A 25,693-nucleotide genomic window follows, 5' to 3' on the forward strand; every position below is an offset into this window, starting at 1 on the left:
CAACACTGACGGAGTGATGTTTGTGTCATTCTGGTGGCCAGCAGCTCAGCTGGCAGAGCTGAGTGGAGGGGCATCTCCACTCAACCCAAACCCCTCATAGCCCAGGATAAGGGGTGGGTTGGATTGCTCTGTTAGTCTATCTATAGACCATGTTTAAGTACAGAATATCTCAAAGTGGTTTACAATAACGGATGTGACCGTTGCTTAGTTAATAGCAATGGTGATAGAACAAGGCAAAGCTATATATGGGAAGTATCACAAAGGCAAATAAAACCATTATTTTATTTTAACTAGGAGTAATGCAAGAGAATTTGAGCAGATATAAATTAGCTGCAGGAGGATACTGAGAATTTGGGGAAAATCACATGTTGATATGAAATTCTGTCATGGTTGCAGAGAGAAAATAATATAAATGCACCATGCTTATTAATGAATTAGCAATGAATCACTACAAAGGAGTAGTTAGAACTGGCATGATTGTGGAGATTGAATCTTTTGGCTCATTCATTTATATTAGCTTTACCTTGGGTAGGGAGAAAATGGAAAGGTACTTTTTTAGTAGTAGTGGAATTTTCTTGGTGCAGAAATTCCTGCGAGCATCTTGGGAGCAAAGCTGGAAGCGGTGGTGGGTATTACCATTTATCCTTTGTTATGGAACACTATCGCCCCTTTCCATCTCCGTCAGCAGAGCCTGCCAAGACAGTAATAATTCAATGCAGAAGACACTGAAGGATATCGGCTCCCAAGTTGCCGTGGTTCAGACACTTTGTCATCATGAACTTTCAAGAGGGTAAATAAGTTGATTAAGGGAGGAGATTTGTCATGTCAGCATATGTGTGGGTAGGTGTGCATGTGCGCATGAATGCATGTGTGTTGTCCTCCTAGAAAGCACTCTTGCCTTCTTTCCTGACTCTTTTTCTAGGAATACACATTTTCTGATAAAGAATGAATTTATAGTCAATGTTTTAATTTAGGGTATGTTGTCTCAAACATGGCCCCACCGGCTGCAAGTGTGATCCACCCAGAGAGTTTTTAGTAGTCATCGTTTTTATTTAGTTGATAAAACAACTGAGAATTACAGTTTAAACTAATCACAAAAATCAGCGGATGAAGTAATAATGTGATCCATCACAATATTTTAAATTGATCTGGAATATAGGTTAATCATTATATAATCATTCTATTATTTATGCATATATGCCTAATTGCAAAATTAAATTCAAAATATTGGAGGAATGCACACATACACACATAAGCAAGTGGCGCTGTGGTCTAAACCATTGAGCCTCTTGGGCTTGCTGATCAGAAGGTCGGCAGTTCAAATCCACATGACGGGGTGAGCTCCCATTGCTCTGTCCCAGCTTCTGTCAACCTAGCAGTTCTAAAGCATACCAGCGTAAGTAGATAAATAGGTACCACTGTGGCGGGAAGGTAAACAGCATTTCCATGCACTCTGGCACTCTGTGCGCCAGTAGCGGTTTAGTCATGCTGGCCACATGTCTGTGAACAAACGCTGGCTCCCTCGACCTGTAAGCGAAATGAGCGCCACACCCCATTATCACCTTTGACCATCTGGGGTCCTTTACCTTTACCTTACCATACACACAAGCATATTCCCCTGATGTTTTGCTCAAGCAGGAACCTCCACATTCTCTGGCAACTCTAAAGTCCAGACATTGTCTTTATAAAGCAGTTGGTTTATGCTGAGTCAGACTACTAGTCCAGCATTATCTAATCTGGCTAGCCGAAGCTTTTCCTGCATTTCCCCATCACTGCTGCCTGATTCTCTTAACTGGAGACACCGGGGACTCAACCTGACAGCCATCTGCATGCAAACCGTACACTCTGCCAGTGAGCTATGGTCAGAAGCAATGCGCATCTACAGTAGTTATGCACTGGCAATCCCAGCTCGTCTTGTCAGCTTTGCAAGCATTTCCATTCATTAAAATAAATACAAGCAATGGATTTTCCTACTGTTGTACCACAAAATTATTAATGTCAAAGCACATCCTATATGTTGTCTGTATAGATGTAATTAATTCCGGATTCATTTTCCTAGAATGAAAGCACCTGAAGTGAGAAATAAGGCTCTTTCCTCAAGATATCCTGCAGTGTAAAAATTGATGGCTTGCCAGCTAAGATAAGAAATGCGAAGCATTTTCAATTCCATGAAAGAACGTGGCAAGCAGCTAATTAATTAAAACTATCGGGAGTTCCTTTGAAGCAGCCTGTGATTAAACACAAGGATTTATTGTGGAACAATTAGGTAAATTTGGCCTCAGGTATCTTCCCTCTACTCCCCAGGGAGTCGGCGATGAAATTCAGGTTTAGCGTTATACTTTATTACAGATTTATCTATTTTAATTGATTCAGCATTAGTCTCATCCAGAACAGCAAAGGCAAAGGACATATTATGTTAATTTGCAGACTTCCCATGAGTTAACTTTTGCCTCAGCTGAAAGAAAGAAGCATAGTTTGCCTATCTATTTCATATGAGTGAAAGTGAATCAGGATAAAAAAGATGAGCGCTAATAGCCTTCATTATCTCAGTGATCATGGTTTCCTGTGTGAATCTTAAACATGACATTCGGAATTGGAAGGGAAGGCACAGTGGAGACTCCTAAAGCGAAGTTAGTGCAACTGCTCTTTTCATTTGGAGAGAGGTTTGTACAGCGGAAAGTTGGAAATTCTACATGGACACTTCTCTGTCGGTCCTGAGCAGTAGGCGGCTGTGAACCTGATCTTACTGAAACAGTATCTGTTTGCTAGGGGGAAACCATGTTCAGAGATTCCATAGCATCTGTTTCTCTGAGAAACAGGGACTTGTCTCAAGAGAGACAAACATGATTGCATCAGGAAAGAGACCCCAACCATTCCCCCAAATGTCTCAATCATATAAAAATGATGTTGGATATTAGGCATCCAGGACAAACCCAAAAGTTTCTGGGATATTATTCTGCCTTGTCTGAACTTTCCACCCAAACACCCGTATACAAGACCTTCTTAGGCTCAGTATGAACAACAACTTCCTCAGTGGAGAATGCAATATGCTTAACTTGATTCGATAAATTCAATGCACAGATAATTTTTAAAAACATATTTATCAGGATATGTGGGTGTTCTGATTAGTGCCAGCGGCAGGTTTGAGTAGCTTTTGGCTTTTATAGCCTTGTAGAAAGAACTGTCTGTTGTTTTCCCCGACTCTGACTGTCCTGGATGCTCAGGGAGCTGCTTCATGCCCTCCCTCTTTTTTTTGCTCCACTGGAATGTGTCTTTGAACTGTGATAGCTGTGCCTGCCTGCCTGGAGAGATTGGGGTGGGTGGGTTTTGCCTGGCTGGAATGTAGCCTGTTAAACAGAGGTAAGAGTCACACCTCTTGCTGCACCCAATACTTCATCTCTGGGGAAATCAACTGTATGGAGGGACCTGTAATAAAGTCATATTATTCTACAGAATTTGATCAGACAGATGAACTTCAGGTCCATGTTTTGGGACTACCTCCTGTCTGGGTGTCCTACACCCCAAATATAATGCCTTTGGGCCACTCCAGACATAAATGGTTCGGGCTTCATTGTACAATTTTCTAGAGCATTGCCCTGTAGGAGGAGTAGGAGTACGAATAGAAATAGGAATAATTAAGAGTGCAATTAATCTGAAATCATTTCATCCAGATGTATCAGTTCGACTTTCACTCAACCAAATTGTTCATCCTACTGAAAAGATTAAATAGGTGAACCGTGATGTAAGCCTGCTGGTTTCAGGAAGTGTAGGACATGCACTGGTACAGGTGGCATTATCATTCAAACCAGTGTCTTTTTATAGGCCTCATCCAAAACCTCACCAAAGACAGCCACTGATGTCACAAGAACAAGGTCTGTAAATCAAGACTAGAGTGTGTGACATCAGTGGCCGTCTTTGGTGAGGTTTTGAGTTGCTAATGTACAAATTTAGAAAGAAAGCACAAATCATTCTGGAATGATAACATGTAATTTTCAATGTTGCATTCCTGCACATGCAATAAAACAAAAATAATAAATGGAAACACATTAATATGGCAGGTCTTAATTATTGAGTGGCAAGGTTTAAGCAGGGCTGGCAGACTAGTTTTTCTAAAATTTCAAAATTTGGGGCATGACCTAATTTCTAGGTATACCTTCCTATACACACTTAGGGCATAATCCTATACATACAAACCTGGAAATTGTCCCATTGACCTCAGTTGGGCTTACTTCTGATTAAACACACACAGGATTGTACTGTTACTGACATAAAAGTAAGCATGCATAAATTCAGGTGGTATATTTAACTTTCCTACTGGAACTGAATATGCATCTGAAAGTGCTTAACTTTGGCTGAATTCTGCCTTTGATAATTTCAGGATTTAATATAAATTTAGCTCTTCAATTTAATTTCATGTTTAGTATCTCTGATTCTAAGTGATACTGAATGATGCTGTAACAGGAGAGGAGAGAGAGAAGGAAAGAAAGGATGATGGAGCCATCTCAAGCATTTTTAGCAGCTCCTGTCATTATTATTATTACGAATGTTGTGCTTACCACGGTGACCTTATCCAACCACCCAAGCTCATGGGATGGGAGAGAGGAATTCCCTGCCTGCTATGTGCAGCAGATCTGACCCCAAGGCTTCTCTCAATGATGAGAACCTTAATCATGCACATGCGACTCTCATTAGAGCCAGTGGGGGTTGTGACTGTGCATTCAGGAGCACAAATTGCTCCATAGTCTGCAGCGGTTTAATTTAGTATTAAATATTCATGGCCTGTGGGCCAAATGAGGATAAGAAAATATTGTAACAGACACTGGCAATGTGGGAAGCAAAGCTGCTCTATGGAAAGGTCAGCCATCCATCCATGAAAACACCATTAAGAGGAGGGATGCAGTGCAAATACCCAGAGCTGCAGATGAAAGTCGGAGTTTAACATAAGAACGCCATCCTTCCAGTTAAAATATGAAAGGCGAACTTGCATAGAGCAAGCTGGGGAACCAAATGCCAAGGCTGAAGTGAAGCTTTTCAGATGTCTGCACACCTGCCAAGACGTCTCCCATAGTCTTACACACTGCCAAATCTTTGTTTGTGATATATCATCTGTTCAGTGATCAGCTGTTGTGATATATTGATCAGCAAAACACTGGTAGGACCCTTTTCAGATCAGGACATGGTCATTGACCCCTGTGGGGTCCGTCATGACCCACCATGCATATCAGTGCTGTTATATACTGAAGTTCTCACCCTGGGCCAGCAGGGGGATACTGTAGATAGTTTTCACTTAGGTCCACTTATGCAAACAAGAGATTGAAAGTGACGTTCAGTGATTGGATAGTTACAGAAAGTTGTTACAGTTGTGTGGTAGTGGAGCTCTATATAAGCAGGCTGGCTGAACCCTTCAGTTCAGTTCTGTTCTGGCCTGTGAATAAACAAGAGCTGTTTGAAGAATCGCTGTGTCATCTGATATGTTCACCCACAACTTAACAAATGCATTAGACAATATATATTTTATATATTTATAATTTTAGACATTTAGAATTTCTATAACCTTCTTTTCAACACTTTGGTTTAAAATTATTATATATTTTTTTCTACTAACAAACCACTCCCTGAAGTGAGTAACTATAGCTCCCCTTTTATAGATGGTGGATCTGAACCCAGGAGAGAACAAATTGACCCTCAGATGTCCAGTGAGTTGTGATCAGATTTAGCTATCCACAAAGCAAAAAACTAGGCCTGAATTTAAGAGTGTGGGAAGTCTCCCCTCTCTCGTTCCACCTCTCAAAGTAATGAGTGTAAAGGCATGCAATGTGCAGTAAGTGTGTTGTGCAAAATATATGCTGTTGCTATTTCACACAACTTTAGGTCATAAGTGCTGGTATGGTGGCATTGCTTCTGGAATACAGCTTCCTCCTTCCAAGTTCTAACTGGATCCAAATCAAGACGTGTCTGTGATCACTTAGCTAGATTAGAGAAAGGCACCTGGATGTTCCAGGGTTTTCACACTGCTATGCCTAGCCAATGATAGTAGTACCTCTTTTGGATCAATGTATGCAGAGATCTGCAGATACCAGCCGTTAAGTTTCTTGCCTTGCGTGCCTGAGCTTCTGCTTTGCACACATTTCCCAGGCAACGTGACTGAGGCTTCTGGTGACAAAAGGCTTGGAATAGACTTAAAATTAGAGGAAAGATGAAGTCCTTGGTAATGTTAGGGAAGCTTCTGAAGTCTTTCTCAACCAAATTTCTCTATGGATTCTAGAATTACAAATTACCTTGTCTTTTTCCTGAAGTGATAATGAAAATCCACGATTCTTTTGTGTTTCAATACTGAATTGTGCACAGAATAGTGTAGATACATGGTTTGCTGGAAATTTCAGTCCCTTCAGTTCCTTTGTTTGTTTTTTCCCTTGCTGTGCATTATGGAATGTGCACAAGAAAAGGCAATCTTGATATGACTGTAAGGGCAGTTGTATGTATTGGACTTCCTTTTGTGTGGTGCCTTACCAAAGCGCAGGAGTGTACATGGGCTTCAGGAAAACATTGCACAAGAAGAGCTGTGATGCAGTCATACATATTATTTACTACCCTTTATCCATAGATCTCAGGGCAGCTCAAAACATGAAAATACATGATAAAAACACAAAATAATAAAAACAAAAATAACAAAAAATCCTCACAAACCAATAATCTCCCACCCCATCAAATCAACATAGCCTTCATATTTTGGGCAATGTTTGGGGGTGGGTTAGGAAAGGGTGCTAATGAATAGGAAGAACTGACAGCTGCAGCAAATTGCATGCTACAGTTTGGAAATGAATTTTAGAAATCCTTCTTGTTAAACCAGAATTAAGGAGACGTGAAACTGAGCACAGAGCAAACTTCAGAAAAATGAAGCAATAGAACAGGGGAATCCATTCATCCCTAGGCTAACCAGTCTTTTTATATAAAGTTTGTTATAAGTCTGCCGTTATTTTTAGTTGCACCACACATTTTTCCTTGGTACACCTGACCTAAAATTACAATCTTTGTATTTTTAAACTATTATTGTTTTCTTTTTCTTTCTTCTTTTCTGGGATGATGAGATGACTCTTCTGATAATGCACCACTTGCTTCCTGATTAGGCACCAGAAAGAAAGAAAACAGGAACCGGTAGAACTCTCTTTCTTCTCCTATTTTTCCTGATCTGTGCCCTGAAAATCTGTCACTGTGCTCACTCTCCACTGAAGCTTGTACTGTATATCCAGGAAACTACTGATGCTCAGAGAGGCTCTAAGATCACAATTTTATGAACACTGAAGTTACAAGGGAATATTCCAACTGAGTGGGAAAAAGAGCACAAGTTTTGACAAGCGTCTGAATCTTTCGCTTGAATTTAGATCACATAGGGCACTGCTTCTTCAATGTCACAAATGCTCTGTTAACCTGTGTGAAATGTTTTACTTTCAAATGCAGGTACATATGCTCAACGCATACAAGTTTGATTGCACAATATCTATATTATATGATACAGCACAATTTGCTCATCCATCTAGAACAATGAGACATGACCCTCAGTCTTATGCAATCTTAGACATAACTCCTGTATTGTTCAATAGGGCTTACACCCTTAGTAACTAGTTTTAGCACTGCAGCCTTAGACACTCCTGCTCCCTCCGCCAATTAGAACAAACTGCATTTTACATGTAAATGCACATCTCTCCCCACTGCTGCACCCCCAATTTTAAATTGAAAACAGCATTGGGAGGTTGCAATCTTGAGCGGAAGACTGGCAGGACAAACAGTGGATAATACTTTCCTCCTCCTTAAGCTCTTTTTCCTACTCAAAATTGCCTCCTCCACTCAGAACCTGAAAAGGTGATGGGGTTCTATATATGTTTTTACAAGAGTAACACGTTACTGAAGGAGGGAGGGGATTAAATGTGCAATAGCTCTGTGTTTAATGTAAGATGTAGTTCCAGTCTCAGGCTGTAGTTACTCTGCTGCTGAGGATCAACTGAGGCTGTGAAACACATTCAGGGTCTCGTGATACACTTATTCTAGCAGAGCTGGAAATTGATCCCCCATTCTCATTTGGTGTCTTAAGCACGAGGCTATTCTTCCTTAACTGGCTTTTGGTTAAAAAAAAAATCCCTGTGGAGTTCAGGAGAAACTTCTGCTTCCCTAATTGTCCATTGATCTGAAGGTAAAATTCCCTCTATTAGTTGTTACCATTTCACTCAGTCTTGAACACAAAGAGCAATTAGAGATCATAAGGTAAAACACCTTCCTCATCTATTCCTCACTGTCAGGTTCCACCCCCCCCCCCCGAATTTTCTCACTGGCTTCTTGATAGTAGCATCTATTAAACTTCATATTTTGTTTGTTTAACAATATATGTATATACCACTTGATTGTAGTAAAACCTCTTAAGTGGTTTACAATAAACATTAAAAGCAGTTTAAAACATTTTAAAGATATAAATTAAAATAACAGTAAAAGAAATTTAAAAAAACCCATCAGCATCTACATGTCTGCATAGGCTAGCTTAAACAGAAATGTTTTAAGCAGATTCTAAAAAGAGGACAGGGAAGGCGGCTGCCTGATGTCAATAGGGAGAGGGATCCGAAGTGCAGCTGCTGCCACACTAAAAGACTCCTGTGGAACAAGTGTAATGTGGTACCTTAGCAGTGCCTGTTCCACCCATCAAAGCATTCAGCTGGGCACCGGGGCTTAGGCGATCCCATAAGTAAACAAGCTCATCTTCACAACTATCCTTTCCCCCCATGCAGCAAGAGGCACAGTCTCTCTCTCTCTTTTTAAAATAAGACAGTTGGGCATTTATTTCTTCTAACATTGTGACTGCTGGTTATTTGTTTTGCTTTAAATGCCTTGCTATTTTGTGTTTTTAACTGTTTTTGACAATCTTTATAATGATTGAGACAGTTGTTTAGAAGGCGATAAGGAAACCAGTGATGATTGAACCTCTCTGCTTTGGCTGATTGAGGGCATATGGCATTTGTTTATATACATTATTATTTGTATGCCACTCTGTAACAAAAGATCTCTGGCAACTTACAGCATTAGCATAAAAAAACTCAGATGCTGAGATAACATTGTGGAGTCCTAATACGAATAGTTAACTCGATTATCTGAGTACACATCCATATGTAGCCAAAACTGCACCTTCCATGCATAATAAGAGGCTCACGTATTAGCAGGCTCAGGGAAAACCCAAAATCTATAGAAGAACAGAACGATGAGTGACAGAAAACCGGGAGGGAGAAAAGGGAACGGAACAGAGTAGCTGTGCTCCTAAATGTTGCAACTTGACCCACTTTCATTTTTCTAGTATGCAATGTAGCCCCCCCCCCCCCCCCAACATCCTTTGTCTTTTAGGTTAGCAAAGGAAAGGCTACTGGGCAGTGAATGAACACAGCAGACGGACAGAGATCTTAGTAGTGTGTAATGGCAGGCTCTGGGTAGTAACCCCTGGTCTTGGGGCGTTGGAGGATGTGATGCGATGTGTGAAAAGAGTGGAAATAACAATGGAAATTAATGCATCTGAAAAAGCAGCATTTTCTTCCCCTCGTTAGAGAGGCCACTTGAGTGGATACCATATCTTAGGCACGGATGGCAGCGTAGCGAAATGTCCAGCTGTGCTGTCAGTTCGCCAAAGAAAGCGAGCAGGGAGCAGGCAGTAGCAGACCCACTGCACATGTTATGTCAAGTGCCGGGGGACACGAACGGTTCTGCTGTGGAGATCTGATCTACATATATTTGTAAGGCCTTGCCCTTGACACGCCGCTGGGAGGGAACATACATCAGACCTGCCTCTTTTGCTTTTATCTGTGAAAGGAAGCATTGTTTTAAAAAAGCAAACCTGGTCTTAACGCCTCACATAATATAGCACCTTCCAGGAGTGCATTTGTTGCATGCAAAATGCTGTGTATGTATATGAATGTATCAAGCTTGCTCCATTTTACATTCATCGGGTTTGATATATATTAAAAACTTTCTGTTGGTGTTCTATTCCGTTGCTTTATTTTGTGCACGTGTTCCCTTCAAAAAAGCAACAAATCTAACAAGACAAGTCAGGAAAGCAGCCACCTCTGACTCTGATTTCCTTGACTGTACCTTCCCATCTGCTTTGCAGCCTGGGTGGCAGCTGCTGTCATGCTCTTCTGAACTTCATTTCTCCTCCTTGACAAGGGAGCACTGGGGAGTTGAGATCTTTTCATTAGCAGCTGCAGTTTTTCTTAAGGAAACCAAATGCATACAGACATGCACTTGACTACTCAACATACATTATGACAACGGTGGTTTGTGCTGGATTCTCAATGAGAGGCACCATGGATAATAGTGCCAAGATCCGACAAATCATGCTTGGATATTGGATCGTTGCTCAACCATGTGATTGTCCCATTAATAAGAGACTTCCTCTTGCTCCTGAGACTGAAATCACACTTTATATTTTCAAAAAGCCTGCACATTTGCATGAGTAACTTGTATATCATATGGACAAGTGATGTACCCAGTATATTTTTGTACACAACATGGTTTTTGTTAGGCATTTAATTAAATTTAAACCTTAACAAGGTGATGACTTACCAAGTTATTATCACAGTTGCTCTCATGTTTCAACCCATCTAATTTATTCTGTTACATGGCACATAACACACATCTTCCACCTTTGCAAGCCTTGAGCACTGCATAGTTCTTGAGCTTTGTTAGGAGGCAAACTGCATCTATTGTGCACTTGTGCATTGCATTGATGCTCTTGTTCAGGTATCCCCAACCTGTGGCCCTCTAGATGTTTTGGCCTACAACTCCCATGATCCCTAGCCAACAGGACTAATGGTCAGGGATGATGGGAACTGTAGTCCAAAATATCTGGAGAGCCAAAGGTTGGGGATGCCTTCTCTTGTTGGATTGGTCCTGCTGGTGCATGATGAATTTTTTGATCTGTTGAAATGTTTACTTTTTTCAACAAAGTTAAATGATATGATGGTGCAGGGTTTCAAATCCCAGGGATAAGTTGTGTGTGCTCAGCTATGACAATCCACCATTACATGGGCCGTGTGTGTGTGTGTGTGAGAGAGAGAGAGAGAGAGAGAGAGAGAGAGAGAGAGAGAGGGAGAGAGAGGGGGGGCTGACAAGAGATTCAGTGGTGGGCTCAGGGCCAGTGCACATGGCCCTCTTGTAACACCCAAATGAGGCTAATACTGATGATGAGAGTACAGTGGTGCCTCGCTAGACGAAATTAATCCGTTCCGCGATTCTCTTCGTCTAGCGGTTTTTTCGTCTTGCGAAGCAAGCCCATTGACAGCTTAGCGGATTAGTGCTAGAGCTGTCAAGCGGCTTCCAGCGATCAGCTGTTAAGCGGCTTATCAGCGGAACAGCTGATAAGCGGCTTAGCGGCTTAGGAAAAGGGCAAAAAAAGCAAAAAAACCCCGCTGGGGGACGCAAGATTTTTTCATCTTGTGAAGCAACCCCATAGGGAAATTCGTTTTGCGAAGCGCCTCCAAAACAGAAAAACCCTTTCGTCTAGCGGGTTTTTCGTCTTGCGAGGCGTTCGTCTTGCGGGGCACCACTGTAGTAACAATCTCTCCAGAGTGATTTATGTTAAGCACCTAGGAAAGGCAGTAAAAATGACCTCTTACGGTTGCTGCACATAGATGCCGGATGAATTGGGTGCCAGTTTATAGAACCAGAAAACAGACTTGTTTTGAAAGGCAATATCTTCTTTTTAAAAAACCTGCCACATGAAACACCAAACACGATGGCTGTTAAACAGGACGAGCCTTTCATAAAAAAATTAATTACTTGCGTTGCTATTTGACTTCCAGAAAAAAAATGTGAATGCTTTAAAAACATGCATTAAGTCATTGACTTGTTATTGGGCTTGTTTCAGACTCCAAATGCTCTAAAACGAAAAAGAAAAAAAGCTTGGCCATTCTATGCTTATTATGGGAATTGGTGAACAGAGAGTTTGTTTTCTTATTGATTTTTGACCTAGTGGTATCATGAAAGAGGGCTGTGAATGTTAGGCAGAAATATAGCTTTGAAGACGTCTGGTGTCAGTGCATCAGCAGAACAGAATGGCTCTGCATAGCTTGCACTGCCAGTAAGATTTCAAGGCCAACTTTAACAAGGAAGTAAATGAGAAGATAGCAGTATAAAAGTGGCAAGCTCTGAATTGCTTTGCTTCACCATCAAGCAGGCCGTAATTGTGGCCAAATCTTAGGAAAGACTTTCAAACCCCAAGCCATGCAATAAGGAATTTCAGATGAGACTCATACTGAGGCATGACACCGCTTCATCCCCCTCCCCACAAGGTTCCCCTCAAATGTGCTTGGAATAATATAAGAATAGACAATGATGTACAGCGTTCTTTTTCCCACAGTGGACAATTGGATACCTCCAGGCAGCTCACAGGTGAGCATGAAGGCAATACATGACCCTGAGGTGTGTTTGTCACCAACCCTGTTATCAGGGTGAGGATGTTTTCCTCTGAGCATGGAAGTTCTCATTACACATATTGTCTAATAATGGTAGGCTTATGTGAGTTCCATGAATTTGCTGCATAACCACTGTGGGATCATGTTGACATGAGGAAGGGAAATTTGGAAAAACAATGATAATTAAAAACTTGTCTAAGACCATAGTTTCTTCATTTGGCTCTGAATTCTGTATATTAAATAGTATGCATTGTTTCAAGAAGTATTTCTCTTGTCTATTCTGAACTTGGTGACTGTAAGTTCCATCATCATCACTAATTTATTATTATTTAGTCTTTCCATTTATATATGACTTAGTATCCACAGATATTTTTAAAATAAAAAACCATAATAAAAATACATAAATATGCAATAAGCACTATTTCAAATAAATCACATTAAGGAAGATCCAAATATATGAATACATAATATCCATATGCATAATAACCCGAGTGAATTCTCTGTCTCCATTCAAGAGAGTGGACAGGAAAGACTGCCAGGCAGACCACAGTTTAATGATCCCTGAGAGCGGGCCCAAGCATCCCCATTGGCTTGGTTCCGCTGCCAGGGGAATGCCTGTCCAAGGGCTGCCAGCACTGGCCAATAGCGGCAGCCATTTGTTGGGTCACTTGTGCGTCCAGAGCCTAGCTGCAACACTGCCCACCACTGCAGGTGAGCGGACTTCAGAAAATAGCTCCGCTTATCCTGAGTCAAAATGGATTGATGTTTCCCCTTTACCCCCACCTGTAAGCCCCAAATCTCTAACCCCCTCCTCTGCCCATCTTTTTCCTGCTTACCTTTCTACAAAGGATGAGAGGATCGAGGGACTCAACCCTTCTGCCACGCTGCAGGTGGGTGAATGGATGGTAATTCAGTTGGAGGGAAGGCAAGGGCTGAATCCGGCTTGGATTAAAATAAAAGCTGTAGAGGACCTCAAGAATCATTATGGCAAGCCACCAATCTTCATATCTATAGCCAAACAATATGAACTTTGGGTGTTTTTATGCCATGAAGTAGGGCTCTTGAACGGGTAGTCCATGGTCCAAACTGGGCCTCTGGGTGGCTGTATCTCCTCCAAAGTAACTGGGTTCAGAAGCTAAAGAAGGTTGTGGACTTGGCAGCCAGCCACTTGATAGAGCATGGGAGAAAAAGAGACCCTCGCCTGCTATTCCACACTCTTTTCTTCATATGATTCCCTATAAAAACTAGTTGCTGATCATGGATTCTTGCCCGTAACGTATGTAGTGTGGCATGAGCTGATGTATAGTCCTCTCTAGGTACTGGAGGATCAGAAACTTTGTGAATACCAACACACACCTGCATGTATTCATACGTACAAAACATTTAGCTCTGTCCTTTGTTCCATATGAAACCATTATTAGCCATATACACCAACTTGTTAGTTATTACCCACCATACTATTTAATGACAATCACCTTGGTGCAAACTCACTTTGTTGGCTATTCATAATCAGCAATCCATAGTATGTGTATGTAGCATAAATGGTCAGACTTTGTTGACATGCCTTAGTTCTTTCTCCTTCACTGTAATGGCTGTATATCTCCTGTTACTATTGTCCTAGCAAAGAGAGGCAGAGGACAACTCATGCTATTTTCAATCTGTCTGCTATAGTTTCCACATCTTTTGATGCAACAAGCACCAAAGGAATTCACAGGAGAATGGCTCAGCTTGCGGTAGACAAGGACATTTCTGACACATCACAAAATACACAAGACTTGGAGAGCTGAAGAATAGCAGATCTAATTCTAAAGTCTCCAGACTGAGAGTTGATACAGCAGATCTAATTGCATACCCAATAGTAGGAGGTGCACAGCCCAGAAAAGATGGACAAGAGGCAAAATAAGGCAGAAGAACATCGGTATTTGGGTTTAAATAGGCCACTGCTTTTATTGATTACAGATGTAAGTAAGCTTTGGTGAAGGCATTGCGTATGAATATGGCATCAGCTAGCCCACCTGACTGGAGGGCTGTGGTGACCCTGGATGGAGGTTCACCCCATGACGTGGGTCAAATTGTGGCAACCCTACCAGGTCTGCCATTGGGAAGGGTGCTATGGCCCATCAGCCCCCATGTGGCCTCCTAGACAGAAACATCTCTTCTTGAACCCTTTTAGGGAAATGCCCACTTACTGAAGGATCCAACCCAATGCCTTATCTCCCACGCAAGTCAGCTTCCCCCTTGGCCAATTTGCCACCAAATTGCACATCTGCAACAAGCCTTTTTGCCACATCAAGCAACCAAAAGTCATTTCCAGCGACTGTTTCTGTTTGAAAAAGCATCTCTTCTGAAAAAAGTAATTTTAGGGAGCAAGGTCAGCAATGCAAAAAAAGAACATTCTTGCCCTGACTATCCCAACTTTCCCCCAGGCAAAATGAAAATAACTAGATTCAAGACTTTAGGAAGACACTAAAAAATACAGTGAGTCTGAGCTCCCTGGTAACACCATTGGACTTTTACTGCAGCTCCCATCAAATTCAGTGAGGTTTTCTCTTGAGTAAAGTCTTGAGTATGGCTTCTTCACTGGGAGGGAAGGTAAAACCTTTCTCTTTAATCAGGTTTGTGAGTCCTGCTAGATTTTTTCGGCTGCTTTGAATTTTGTTGTTTGCTGTTGCTCCTTAATGCCTTTTTAGTGCTTTCATTGATCTCCCGGGGGGGGGGGGGGAGCAGACTACAAATTATTCCAAATAAAATAAGTGTTCCTTACAATTGAAGCCTTACAGCAATCCAGTACACATCTACTAAGAAATAAGCTTTGTATTGAGATCAGTGGGGCTAACTCATTCGTAAATGTGGATAGGATTGCAGTTTAAGTATAGCAGCCTTGCCTAGTTTGTTCATGTGAGTTCAGAAAATCTGGTCTTCATCTTTCCACATGATGGAATGGCTTGATGAGAGACGTTGGGGGGGGGGGTATTTAATGTATAATTAAGTGGATATAAGTTTGTAGCAACCACTAAAAGAAATGTTTCTGTCATACTTGAGTGGAACCTTTCACGGGGGTGGGGGGCACAGATGATTAATATATATATATTCTGGGCAAGATTTTATTCTACTCCAATATACTTTAGATTTTCTTTTTAAAAATATATATCCATTTATAGATTTAGTTAGCAGTTGTTGCTGCTGCTAAGAACAAACTTTGTTCTCGCTGAAGGGTGTGTGTTTGCCTTTAAAAAATTAGCATGTCGGAGAGAGGTCTCTGCCTTTGGCTTCTCCTTGACATGCTAGTTGTGAGGGTTTTGCACAGAAGAGCATCCCATCATGTGCTCCCCCACCTGCTGGGCTGAAAAGCCCAGACACAGGTTTGCTACCTCAGGGAGAACCAGGCCCTGGAGTTTCATGGTTTTCAATTTGCAGAGTCAAGAGCAGTCTGCTATAGATCTGGCATTTCTGTTAGAGCTAAACTTAATTCAGTGCATGTTAACAAATTCCTCTTTGATCTGCTAACTTACTTTGATGTTCACGCTTGTTTTCTCTCTCATGTATTTGGAGAGCTGTTACATGGGCATCTATATATACATTATGTTTATGCTCACCAGCTTCAGCAATGGCCTTAAGAATTTGCTGCATTTTGCTTGGGGTCAAGGACAACCTTGTTATTTGGCTGTGTCACAAGGATAGTGTGCAATGCTTGTTAGAGCTGCCTCCCAATTCCTTCCACTTTTAAAGCAGGGTTGATATTAATCCTTTGTAATAGGACTCGGGGTAACAATCTACTGTTCATTAATCAGGCTTTTCCTTTCTATATTTTAATTACATATTAGTTGCAGGTTTATAAATAGTCAATCGCCAATTACCTTCGGCAAGCAACTATGGAAACTTCCATTATATAGAACCTTAGACACCCTATAGTTCAGGAATCAAATTCTCTGTTCTGCCAAGAGTTCTGGTGGGAGGCTATACTATGGGGTAAGGCAAAGGCCTCCCTTATAGGGTTGCTGTGGGGACTACAAGATAATGCCCCAGTTTGGATAGGACACTTAACCTCCAGGTGTTGTTGGTCTCTGTCTTGCCAGCCCCAGCCAACACGGCTAAGGGTCAGTGGTAACGGGGTGTGTAGTCCAGCAACAAGTGGAGGGCACCATGTTGGCCACCCCTGCACTAAACCATGGTTAGTTCAGCTAAGTTCTGGTTGCCTGTTCATCCAAACCTGACCAAGCTTACTAGCCATGCTTTGTTTGGGCCTGCAAACCAGGATCTGAAAGCATCATTTGAAGTTAGCTTGTGATCCGAAGGCAAATTACATAGAAAAGCATACTCCCCAAAGTGTTTTGGGGCAGGAAATACATTTTAAAAATGAGCATTTTAGGAAAAGGACACACAAAAGGTGCATAGTCTTTCTGAGCAGTTTGTTTTTTAAAAAAAGAAATCTGCAGAAAATGGACTGGAACAGACTTATACCTGAACTCATGACACAAAATGGAAAAGGCTGATGTACCCCTGCTCTTTACAGACAAACTCTTACTTTTCAGCCCAGCTTCCTGGGTCTGCAGCCTTGCAAGAGATTTATTTATTTTTTAGACCATGAAGTCTTTTACTCATTTGATGTTGGGTACAGATTTGGGCTACTAGGTTCTGTGGAATTATTAATTAACAATTTCATATATGAAACTGCCTGCCATCTGGCTTCCAAATATGCTGTGAGTTCTCTCCCCCCCTCCACTGCCTTTGGTTTACATGAATTGCTTTTAGAAGAACTGGCAAACCTTCTGCTAGATTTGATGACTGACTTCAAAGTGAAGTGCAGTAATCTCCCCTCCCTTCTCAAAAGTATCACTAAATTGCATCCACCACAGGTGGAACGATTAGTTTGTTATTCTTGTCGATGCAAACACAGCTGCTCTAAAAAGAAGCCACACCAGGGTTGTCCAACGTGAGGGTGTGTCCATTCAGAACCCGCCGCCCCCTTCCCTCTTTGCCCCTCTTCTCACTTCCTCAGCCTGATCTAGATGGCGGCTCTTTGGCGAGGAGAGAAACATTGGAAGCCACTGAGATAACAGATGGTTCAGCATCTCCCTTTGTTGCCTCATTCAAGTACACGCCAAAGCTGGCTCTGACAGGAGGGGCAGGAGCTGCTTCCAACAGCTTCAGCAGCTCAAAAGATTCAGAGTATCCTGCTTGTGGTGCATTTTCCCCTGAAGTGTAAATGGATGGAGCTTTATCTTAAAGAGCAGAAGTTATCAGTCACCAACCTTTTGTTTGAATTAAGTCTTTTGGAACTGGGAAGGATTGCACTTCACAAGCTCAGAGTTCAGATGTCAGCTCATCCTTTTCAGGGTGTGGAAGAACTGCAACTTGACTTTTGCTTCTGTGGGTAGTAATGCTGGAAGATGAAAATCCCTGCCTTTCCCCCTCAGCCTTTTCCAGATGAAAACACAGGCTCAAAGACAAGCGAGGCATTGATGTGGCAAAAAGCTTTAATTTTCCTGTCTGCATTTACAAACGAGGTCTGTTGCAATGGAGATTGTAAATGTTCTGATGCAGTCACATGCTTTGTTGGTTTTCTGGTCTGGATGAAGCCAAGCAGTGCCAGCCCTACCATTAGGCAGAGTGAAATAGCCACCCCAGGCAGCAGTTGCAGGAGGGCAGCAATGATGAGTCCTTCCAGGTGTTCATGTCCTCTTTGGCCAAGCAGCTATGCTTGCTTGTTGCTGATTTGGGCAATCTGTCTGTCTCATTGAATCCCTTCTCCCAACCCATCTCGTAGTATAGTTGAGAGAGCCCCTTGCCCAGGCAAGCAGGGAGAGAGGCAACCAGGCCACACATCCTGGCAGATGCCACACCTGTGCTCATGTATGCATGGTGGCATTGTTGCTGCATCTTGCAGTCAGTAGCAGCTGGTGGAGCACAAGTGACACTCTGTGGCTCTCCTGGCTTTCCAACGCAGCTGATTACCTGGAGGGGAAGAGACAAGATGTGGGGAGCTCAGTGGAAGGTAGAATTGGATTGGCTCTGTCACCACATGCTGAGATCCCTGTACTGAGCTCCTCACCCTCCTGGAAAGCAGCAGTGACCCACAAGATTGGTAAGCTAGGACAGCAATGGACACCCCTCCCCCACCACTACTCATACTCTGAGTTGCCAGGCAGTGAGTTGCAGCAGTAAGGTGCTGGAGGACAGCATGCCAGGTGGCCAGCTCTATATCCCACAAGCTACCTTGCTGCCCTCCAGGTGATGTGCTGTTGCCAGAATTCAACAAGCAGTCTCACCAGCTTCTGAAAGCAGTATAGGGGCAAGGCATCATCTTACCCTTCATCGCACGCAGTAAAATATATTGGGCCAGCCCTGAAGACAAGGCTGTTACACAGGAACGTTAGAGAGCACTTCTGGATGAGATTGAGGTTCCATCTGGTTCAGCATCCTGTTTCTCAAGGGGTCCAGCCAGATACTTCCAGGAGGTCCAAGTGGGGCATGAAGGCAGCTGCTTCCTCTCTTTGCTCCTCACTAACTGAGCACACTGCCCCCATGGATATCTTCTCCAAGCAGTAGGTGAGATGTTTGTGGTGGGGGCTAGGGAAGTGGGATTTGTCTAACATTCACATGGATGAGCGGAGTCAGAAAACCGTATAGGGCAAATTTGCTTTAGAATCTGGATCTTTGACCTCAGTTGACTCTGAATACTGATGCTTTCAGACAGCAGGGGGGGTGGAGTGGGGCAGAAAATACAAAAAAATGAATACAATGTAGCTCTTTCCCAGGCAAATTAGAGGAAAAGATCTTTAAGCTGCTGAGTTGCATCAGATGCTCTGTAAATGAATACTGTGGTGTGAGTGATATTTGCATGAGCATGACCATTAGGTTTGGGTTATGGCAAAGGGTCAGAAGACTTGGGAATTCAGTTCTGTGCCAAATAATGAATGATAATGTATCCAATTTAGGATCTGGAGACTAAGTTGTGGCTGATGAAGTGACCAGAGAGGCCAGGGGTAGTCAGTGTGGTACATTGAATTTTCCATAAGGCTCACCATCGCCATCTTGTGCCACATTGTATATTGCACTTAAAACGTTTTATTTGCTGCTGTATGGTTGAGTCCCAAATAAGAAAGAGAGCACACTCTGGCTGTTCAGCTATACTGATTGGCAGTGTGTTCAGATATCTGAATCAATGGTTTGGGCATACTTTTTATGTTTGCATAAGCGAATTACTCTCTTATTCCTAAGTGTTGAGCTTGGCAGGGGGAGGGCACAGCAGGCTGCTGCCGACTGAGTCAGATCAACCATCCATCTTACTCAGTAATGTAGGTCCACTGACTGGTAGTCTCTTCAGGGTTTCAGCCATGCATGGAGATGCCAGGATCTGGACCTGGGACCTTTTGTGTGCAAATGACTTTGACCCTTCTCTACTTTGTGATGGTACCCAAGTCATTGAATGATTTCATGGGGGCAATTTAATTCTTTCTTTGCTGGTGTTTAGGGGGCTACATCATAGCAGTCCTCACACAGGGGACTGTTGGAATGCTTCAACAGGTTTTTATGGATAGATCGCCATTGACTGGAATTGTATTAATTCAGTCTGTTTTTAAATGATATGCTAATGCTGTGTTGTTTTTAGCATGCTTTGTAAGCCTCCTTGGAGAATTTAAGTTCTTTTAAAAAAAAGCTGTCTAGAAATGTTAAATAGCAAATAAATTATGTTTTTGTTTCTTGCAGTCTATCCGAGAAGTCACTGGCTATGTTTTGGTAGCTTTGAATCAATTTGAATACCTTCCCTTGGAGAATCTGCGCATCATCCGTGGAACTAAACTCTATGATCGTTCTGCATTGGCCATCTTCCTTAACTACAAAAAGGATGGTAGCTTTGGACTCAGGCGACTTGGACTGAAGAACTTGACCGGTAAGGGAAAGACCTATTAATAGAGCTGTTTGATTCTACTGGCAGGTGAACTTGCTGGTCTTTCTGTGTACAAGAAAATGTACCCAGAAGGATCTTATGTGTACAAGAAAATGTACACAGTCTACAACAAATACCTCCATACAGGTGTTATATTTTTCTCCCAGGGAGCCTGTTCCTTCAATGGGAGCACTGTTGGAATTCTGCCTCTGTCAGAGGAATGTGCCATCGCTGCAGGCACCGGCTGAATTTCTTGTAGACCTCCCCCTGCGACTCCCGGCAGGATAACTGGCGAGGTCTATAATCAGCGATCCTTCCCAGATGTGAGAAGAACACACCATTCCTTCTCTCTCCCCTTTGGTATCCCCAGGGAGGGGAAAGAAACAGACAGAAATGTGTCTACATGCTTTTGTTTCTGTCTGTAGTACAGAGAAACATGTCTGCACTCAACAGCAGAGAGAATAAACTCCACCCATGTACTTCCAGTACGGGTCACATGACACACACTGAGCTAACATCCGGTGCTCAGTACAGAATGGACTGCCCCTTTCTTCCCATGGCAACAGTCACAAACATCCTGTCTGGCTTTCCAGCCACCAGCAGCTGACGAAGCTGCTAAAGCTTTTGCTTGCTGCCGCATTGGTCCTTTTTGGTAACAAGCACTGACAGACAGAAATTTGGTATGTGAAGCTTTCCCTAGAATGGCAGTGCAGTAATAGGAAAAGTTTTATCTCTTCCAATTTCTCTTTGGTTTTCCTCACTTTCTCATGTTCAGTTCACATGATAATCATCAACATTTTAGTGATAATTCCTAAATATAAAGTTTTGTATGCATTTTTTCCTAATATACACATTTTTGCGAAGCAGCTTCTCTAGTAATGCATTTTTGTATGTTATTTTTTGTAATTTATGCATCCGTATGAACATTTTACCCGAGTGTGTGTGTGCGCGCGCAATGTATGTATGTATGTGTGGAGAGAGAGAGAGAGAGAGAGAGAGAGAGAGAGAGAGAGAGAGAACACAGATTACTCAGCTGAAGGACTACACTGCAATATTTAGAGAACTGCACATTTTGAAGAATGGCTGTGTTTCAGTTCTTGTATTACTTCAGAAAATGCAAATTAGATAGGTTCACCTTTAAATGCAAACTGAATTGAATTTATCCCTCATCATGAATTAGAGGCAGTGCTATTTTTCTAGAAAAAAGATGTGCCAGAACTCACCAAGAATGCCTCCCTTGTTCTCTTATAATGGCATGGCGCCTACTTGAGTTCTGGCTGAAAAAAGCCCTGCTTAGGGGACATTTTATTAAAGTTTCTTTATTTATTTGTTTTGTATTGTGCTCTTCCTCCCAAAAAAGCCCAGAGAGGCAAACACACGGGTGACATTTCACCAAAGAGCATGGAAATGACATCTAATGGCTTGTGGGGGGGATCAGAGAGTGAGATGTCTGGTAGAGTTATAAGTAATTGATTACAGGGCGGACAAAGCTCTATTCGGGGGCCTGAGACACGTTGGCCCCATAGAGTGGTGTGCCTGCAGGCTTGTGTGAACTAAAGCGCATTTGGATAGCGTCTGATGGGAGATCTCCATTGTGGTGTTCAAAGGTGAGGAAAAGCAAAAATGTACATAACTCACTTAGGAAGTGTCCTGTATTTTCAAGTGAGTGGAGATCAGTGCTTGTAAATTATGAATGTGAAAATAAGTAATGCTGTTTGGTTTTTTATTTTTATTTTAAACTTGTTGGCTTTAGGATGCAACATGTTTCTGTATTCTTTGGTTGTTGTTGTTTAGTCGTGTAGTTGTGTCTGACTCTTCGTGACCCCATGGACCAGAACACACCAGGCACGCCTGTTGTCTTTATCTATGGACTTTTCTTGGCAGGGATACTGGAGTGGCTTGCCGGTTCCTGCTCCAGTATGTTTTGGTAGCATCCCATAATATAGCAAAGAATTGCCTGTTTTAAAACTAGTGCTGTTCTGAAGGTGCCTCTCTACCCTGCAAGCTCCATTTTCTCACTGTGAATGTAGGGGGCCACTTTCCCCACTTTTCAGGGGTGAACTGGCCAAATTCTCACAAATTTCAGGACTAGGGGACTTGATTTGTAGCACGCAGAAGAGGCTTCTCCCCCCCCCCCCAAAAGCCGTTTAGCTGTCACAGAAAGAATTTGCCGTGCTCCTAGTGATGTCCATCATCTTTTCACTCCACAATGTTTCTATGGAAGGACACCCTTCCAGGAGCATTGGGGGGGCACATCACTGCCCCAAGTAGATCAACGGGGGCCCTGTTTTTCCTCCCAGGGATGCTCCATGATCTTTTCACAGCAACATTGTGGGGCAAAGCAGCCGGAGTCATTTCTCAACGTCCACTGCTGCTTCCCATGGGAGTAAAATTGTGCACACATACATGTGTTTTGTGTTGTGAACTGCACTGTGATAGGTGGTATACTAATTTAATTAGTATATATGAATATGGGTCTATTTATTTCTCAGGCACTGATTATTTCCTAGTGCTCAGCAAGGACGGCAATGGTTTCTTTTATCCTCGTTCTTTGGTGTGTACAGTTCTATGCCTAATTGCTTGTGTGTGGTCCAAAAGGCTCACTAAGGTTTGTGTGTTGCTTCTCCATGGTATCATTCCTGTGCCCTCTTCCCAGACAGGCTCCATTAAAATTAATTGCATATGGTGCTTGGTGTATTTCAGCCTGAGGAGATACTAATTTTCTATTGTGACATCTTGCTCAGGTCATTGTGATACGATGGTCTGGGGCAATGACACAGCCACAACTCAAGACCCATTATAATTTAGAGCATGGTTTTCTTTCTGCAGCTTCCGGTATTTTCTATGGCTGGCCCCAGAAAGGTTTCTATAGTGATCAGGTCCAAGGCAATATTATTTGGCCAGTAGATTTAACAGGCAGGGAACTTCTCTGCACTTCAAATAATAATAATAATAATAATAATAATAATAATAATAATAATAATAATAATAATAATTTATTTATACCCCGCCCATCTGGCTGAGTTTTCCCAGCCACTCTGGGCAGCTTCCAACAAAACACTAAAATACAATAACCTATTAAACATTAAAAGATTCCCTAAACAGGGCTGCCTTTAGATGTCTTCTAAAAGTTTGGTAGTTATTTTTCTCTTTGACATCTGGTGGGAGGGTGTTCCACAGGGTGGGCGCCACTACTGAGAAGGCCCTCTGCCTGGTTCCCTGTAACTTGGGTTCTCGCAGTGAGTCTCAGTGATTGTTTCATTGCCCTCAGATACATGGAAAACCATGCAATCGGAGAGGGTGCTTCGGAGCCAAACAGTCAATAGCTCTGGTTAACTCCACATTCCAGCGGGCCACCAGGGAATGTGCAAGCCAATCCCTGATAGTCACTCCATCAGCTGTCACTTGGCAGTAGCCATTTACCCAGGCGGGGGCAGGAGAGTTGGGGGCAGCAAATCAACTTTACTAAGAGACCAGATCCATTTGGCTCCTCCTCCTCCTTGAACAGTTTTTTCCTTGAACTGTTTCCAGTTCGGCTGGTTGTTAGTAAGAATCTTTATATTACTCCACGTACCTGAGTTTGCTTGGATTTCTTTGCCCTCCTCATCCCTGCCTTCATTTGTGCTATGTCTTTTAGATTGTAAACCTGCAAGCAGGAGCTTCTTTTTATTGAGAATGTAAGTTATTCTAGGCCCCCTCATGGATCACTGCCTTGTCGTGGCGAAGGGGCTTGAAGAACTCAGAGAGGCTATGAGCCATGCCGTGCAGGGCCACCCAAGATGGACAGGTCATAGCCGAGAGTTTAGACTAAACGTGATCCATCTGGAGAAGGAACTGGCAAACCACTCCAGTATTTTGCCAAGGAAACTCCATGGACATAAAAAAGGAGAATCTTTGAGAAGAAAGTGAGAGTTTCCAAGGCATGCTCTGGTTCATGGGGTCACAGAGAGTCGAACACGACTAAGATGACTAAACAACAACAAAAGCTATTCTGGGAGCCTTTTCGACTGAAGACCAGGGTAAAAATGCTTCAGAAAAATACATGATTGTGTATATCTATATATACACAACTACTGAATGTGCAGGGAGTCTTTTTTCACCAGATGTGGATTTAGGGCAGCATGACTGGTTCCACTGTATGGAGTGCCAAGCCTAGGGTGTCTGGCTGGTGTACCGACCACCCAGCACACCTGCAGCCACCCTGTCAGACCTGCTGGAGGTGGTGGCGGGCTGGGCCTTGGAGTTCCCAAACCTACTGGTTTCGGGAGACTTCAACGTCCATGCCGATGCCGCTCCCTCCTCACAGGCTCTGGACCTAGTGACTTCCATGGCAACACTAGGGCTCTCCCAGGTTGTTTTGGGCCCCACTCATCAAGCAGGCCACATGTTGGATCTGATCTTTGGGGCTGGCATAGATGTGATCATGCTCCCTGCTGTGGAAGTGCCATGGTCTGATCACTACGCTCTGAAAGCCAAGATAGACTTCCCGCTCCTCCCCAGCTCAGGTGGCGAACCCATTTGGGCTCGTCCGTGAAAACTGATGGATCCTGATAGATTCCGACAAGCCTTGTGGAACCCTGCTCCTCCTGGCGACTCATTAGATGACCTTGTTGAGGACTGGAATAACCGGCTCTTGGCAGCCATTGATGAGATCACGCCTAAGCGCCCTCTGCGACCCCGGCGAAACCAGGCCCCTTGGTTTACTGAGGAGCTCCGGAAAATGAAGCGGGATCTCAGACAGCTAGAGCGAGTATGGCGACGGACTCGTGGCGGAGCCTCAAGAACATCTTATAGGACGCTTATGAAAGCCTATGAGATGGCTATGAAAGCTGCTAAGAAATCTTACTTTGCAGCTTCCATTGCATCCGCTAGCTCTCACCCGGCACAACTTTTTAAAATAATTAGGTCAATAACGTCCTTAGGAGGACAACCAAATTTAAGCACAAATTCGACCCACAGCTGTGAGGCATTCGCGAGTTTTTTTGTGGAGAAAGTCCTGTTGCTCCGCCGTGACCTCCCTGCCAATTTAGATACAGTGACTGAACTGGAGGCCCCTCGACTGACTTCAGGTCCAGTGTTGGACCATTTCGATCGGATACTCCCTACTGATGTGGATAGATTCCTCCAAGTTGGTAGGCCCACCACCTGCCTCCTTGATCCGTGCCCGTCTTGGCTGATTAGGGAGTGTCCAGATGTTGTGCGGACCCCCCTGGTTGAAATTATCAATTTGTCCCTTGACACGGGGACATTCCCAGGGGAATTGAAGGAAGCAGTGGTGTGTCCACTCTTAGACCTATCCAATTACCGCCCAGTTTCAAATCTTCCATACCTGGGTAAGGTAATTGAGAGAGCGGTTGCT

At 43.0% G+C, this 25,693-nt stretch overlaps 2 protein-coding genes across 6 annotated transcripts in view; one reads left to right on the top strand and one right to left on the bottom strand.

The window, feature by feature from the left end:
• ERBB4 (erb-b2 receptor tyrosine kinase 4) overlaps nucleotides 1–25,693 on the top strand; it is an 837,205-nt gene that overhangs the window by 401,361 nt on the left and 410,151 nt on the right. For all 5 annotated transcript variants that reach the window (XR_014556491.1, XM_083704220.1, XM_083704222.1 and 2 more), the window contains exon 3: nucleotides 20,154–20,337. Coding sequence is in view for 4 of the 5 variants with exons in the window: in XM_083704220.1 (XP_083560346.1) it covers nucleotides 20,154–20,337 (184 nt within the window). In the remaining variant the exon portion in view is untranslated. The remainder of the gene's footprint in view (nucleotides 1–20,153; nucleotides 20,338–25,693) is intronic.
• LOC310831628 (uncharacterized protein) overlaps nucleotides 1–25,693 on the bottom strand; it is a 466,313-nt gene that overhangs the window by 155,213 nt on the left and 285,407 nt on the right. The window lies entirely within an intron of this gene.

The sequence above is a fragment of the Podarcis gaigeae genome (genome assembly GCF_964106915.1).
Source record: "Podarcis gaigeae genome assembly, chromosome: 1".
Taxonomy (NCBI): domain Eukaryota; kingdom Metazoa; phylum Chordata; class Lepidosauria; order Squamata; family Lacertidae; genus Podarcis; species Podarcis gaigeae.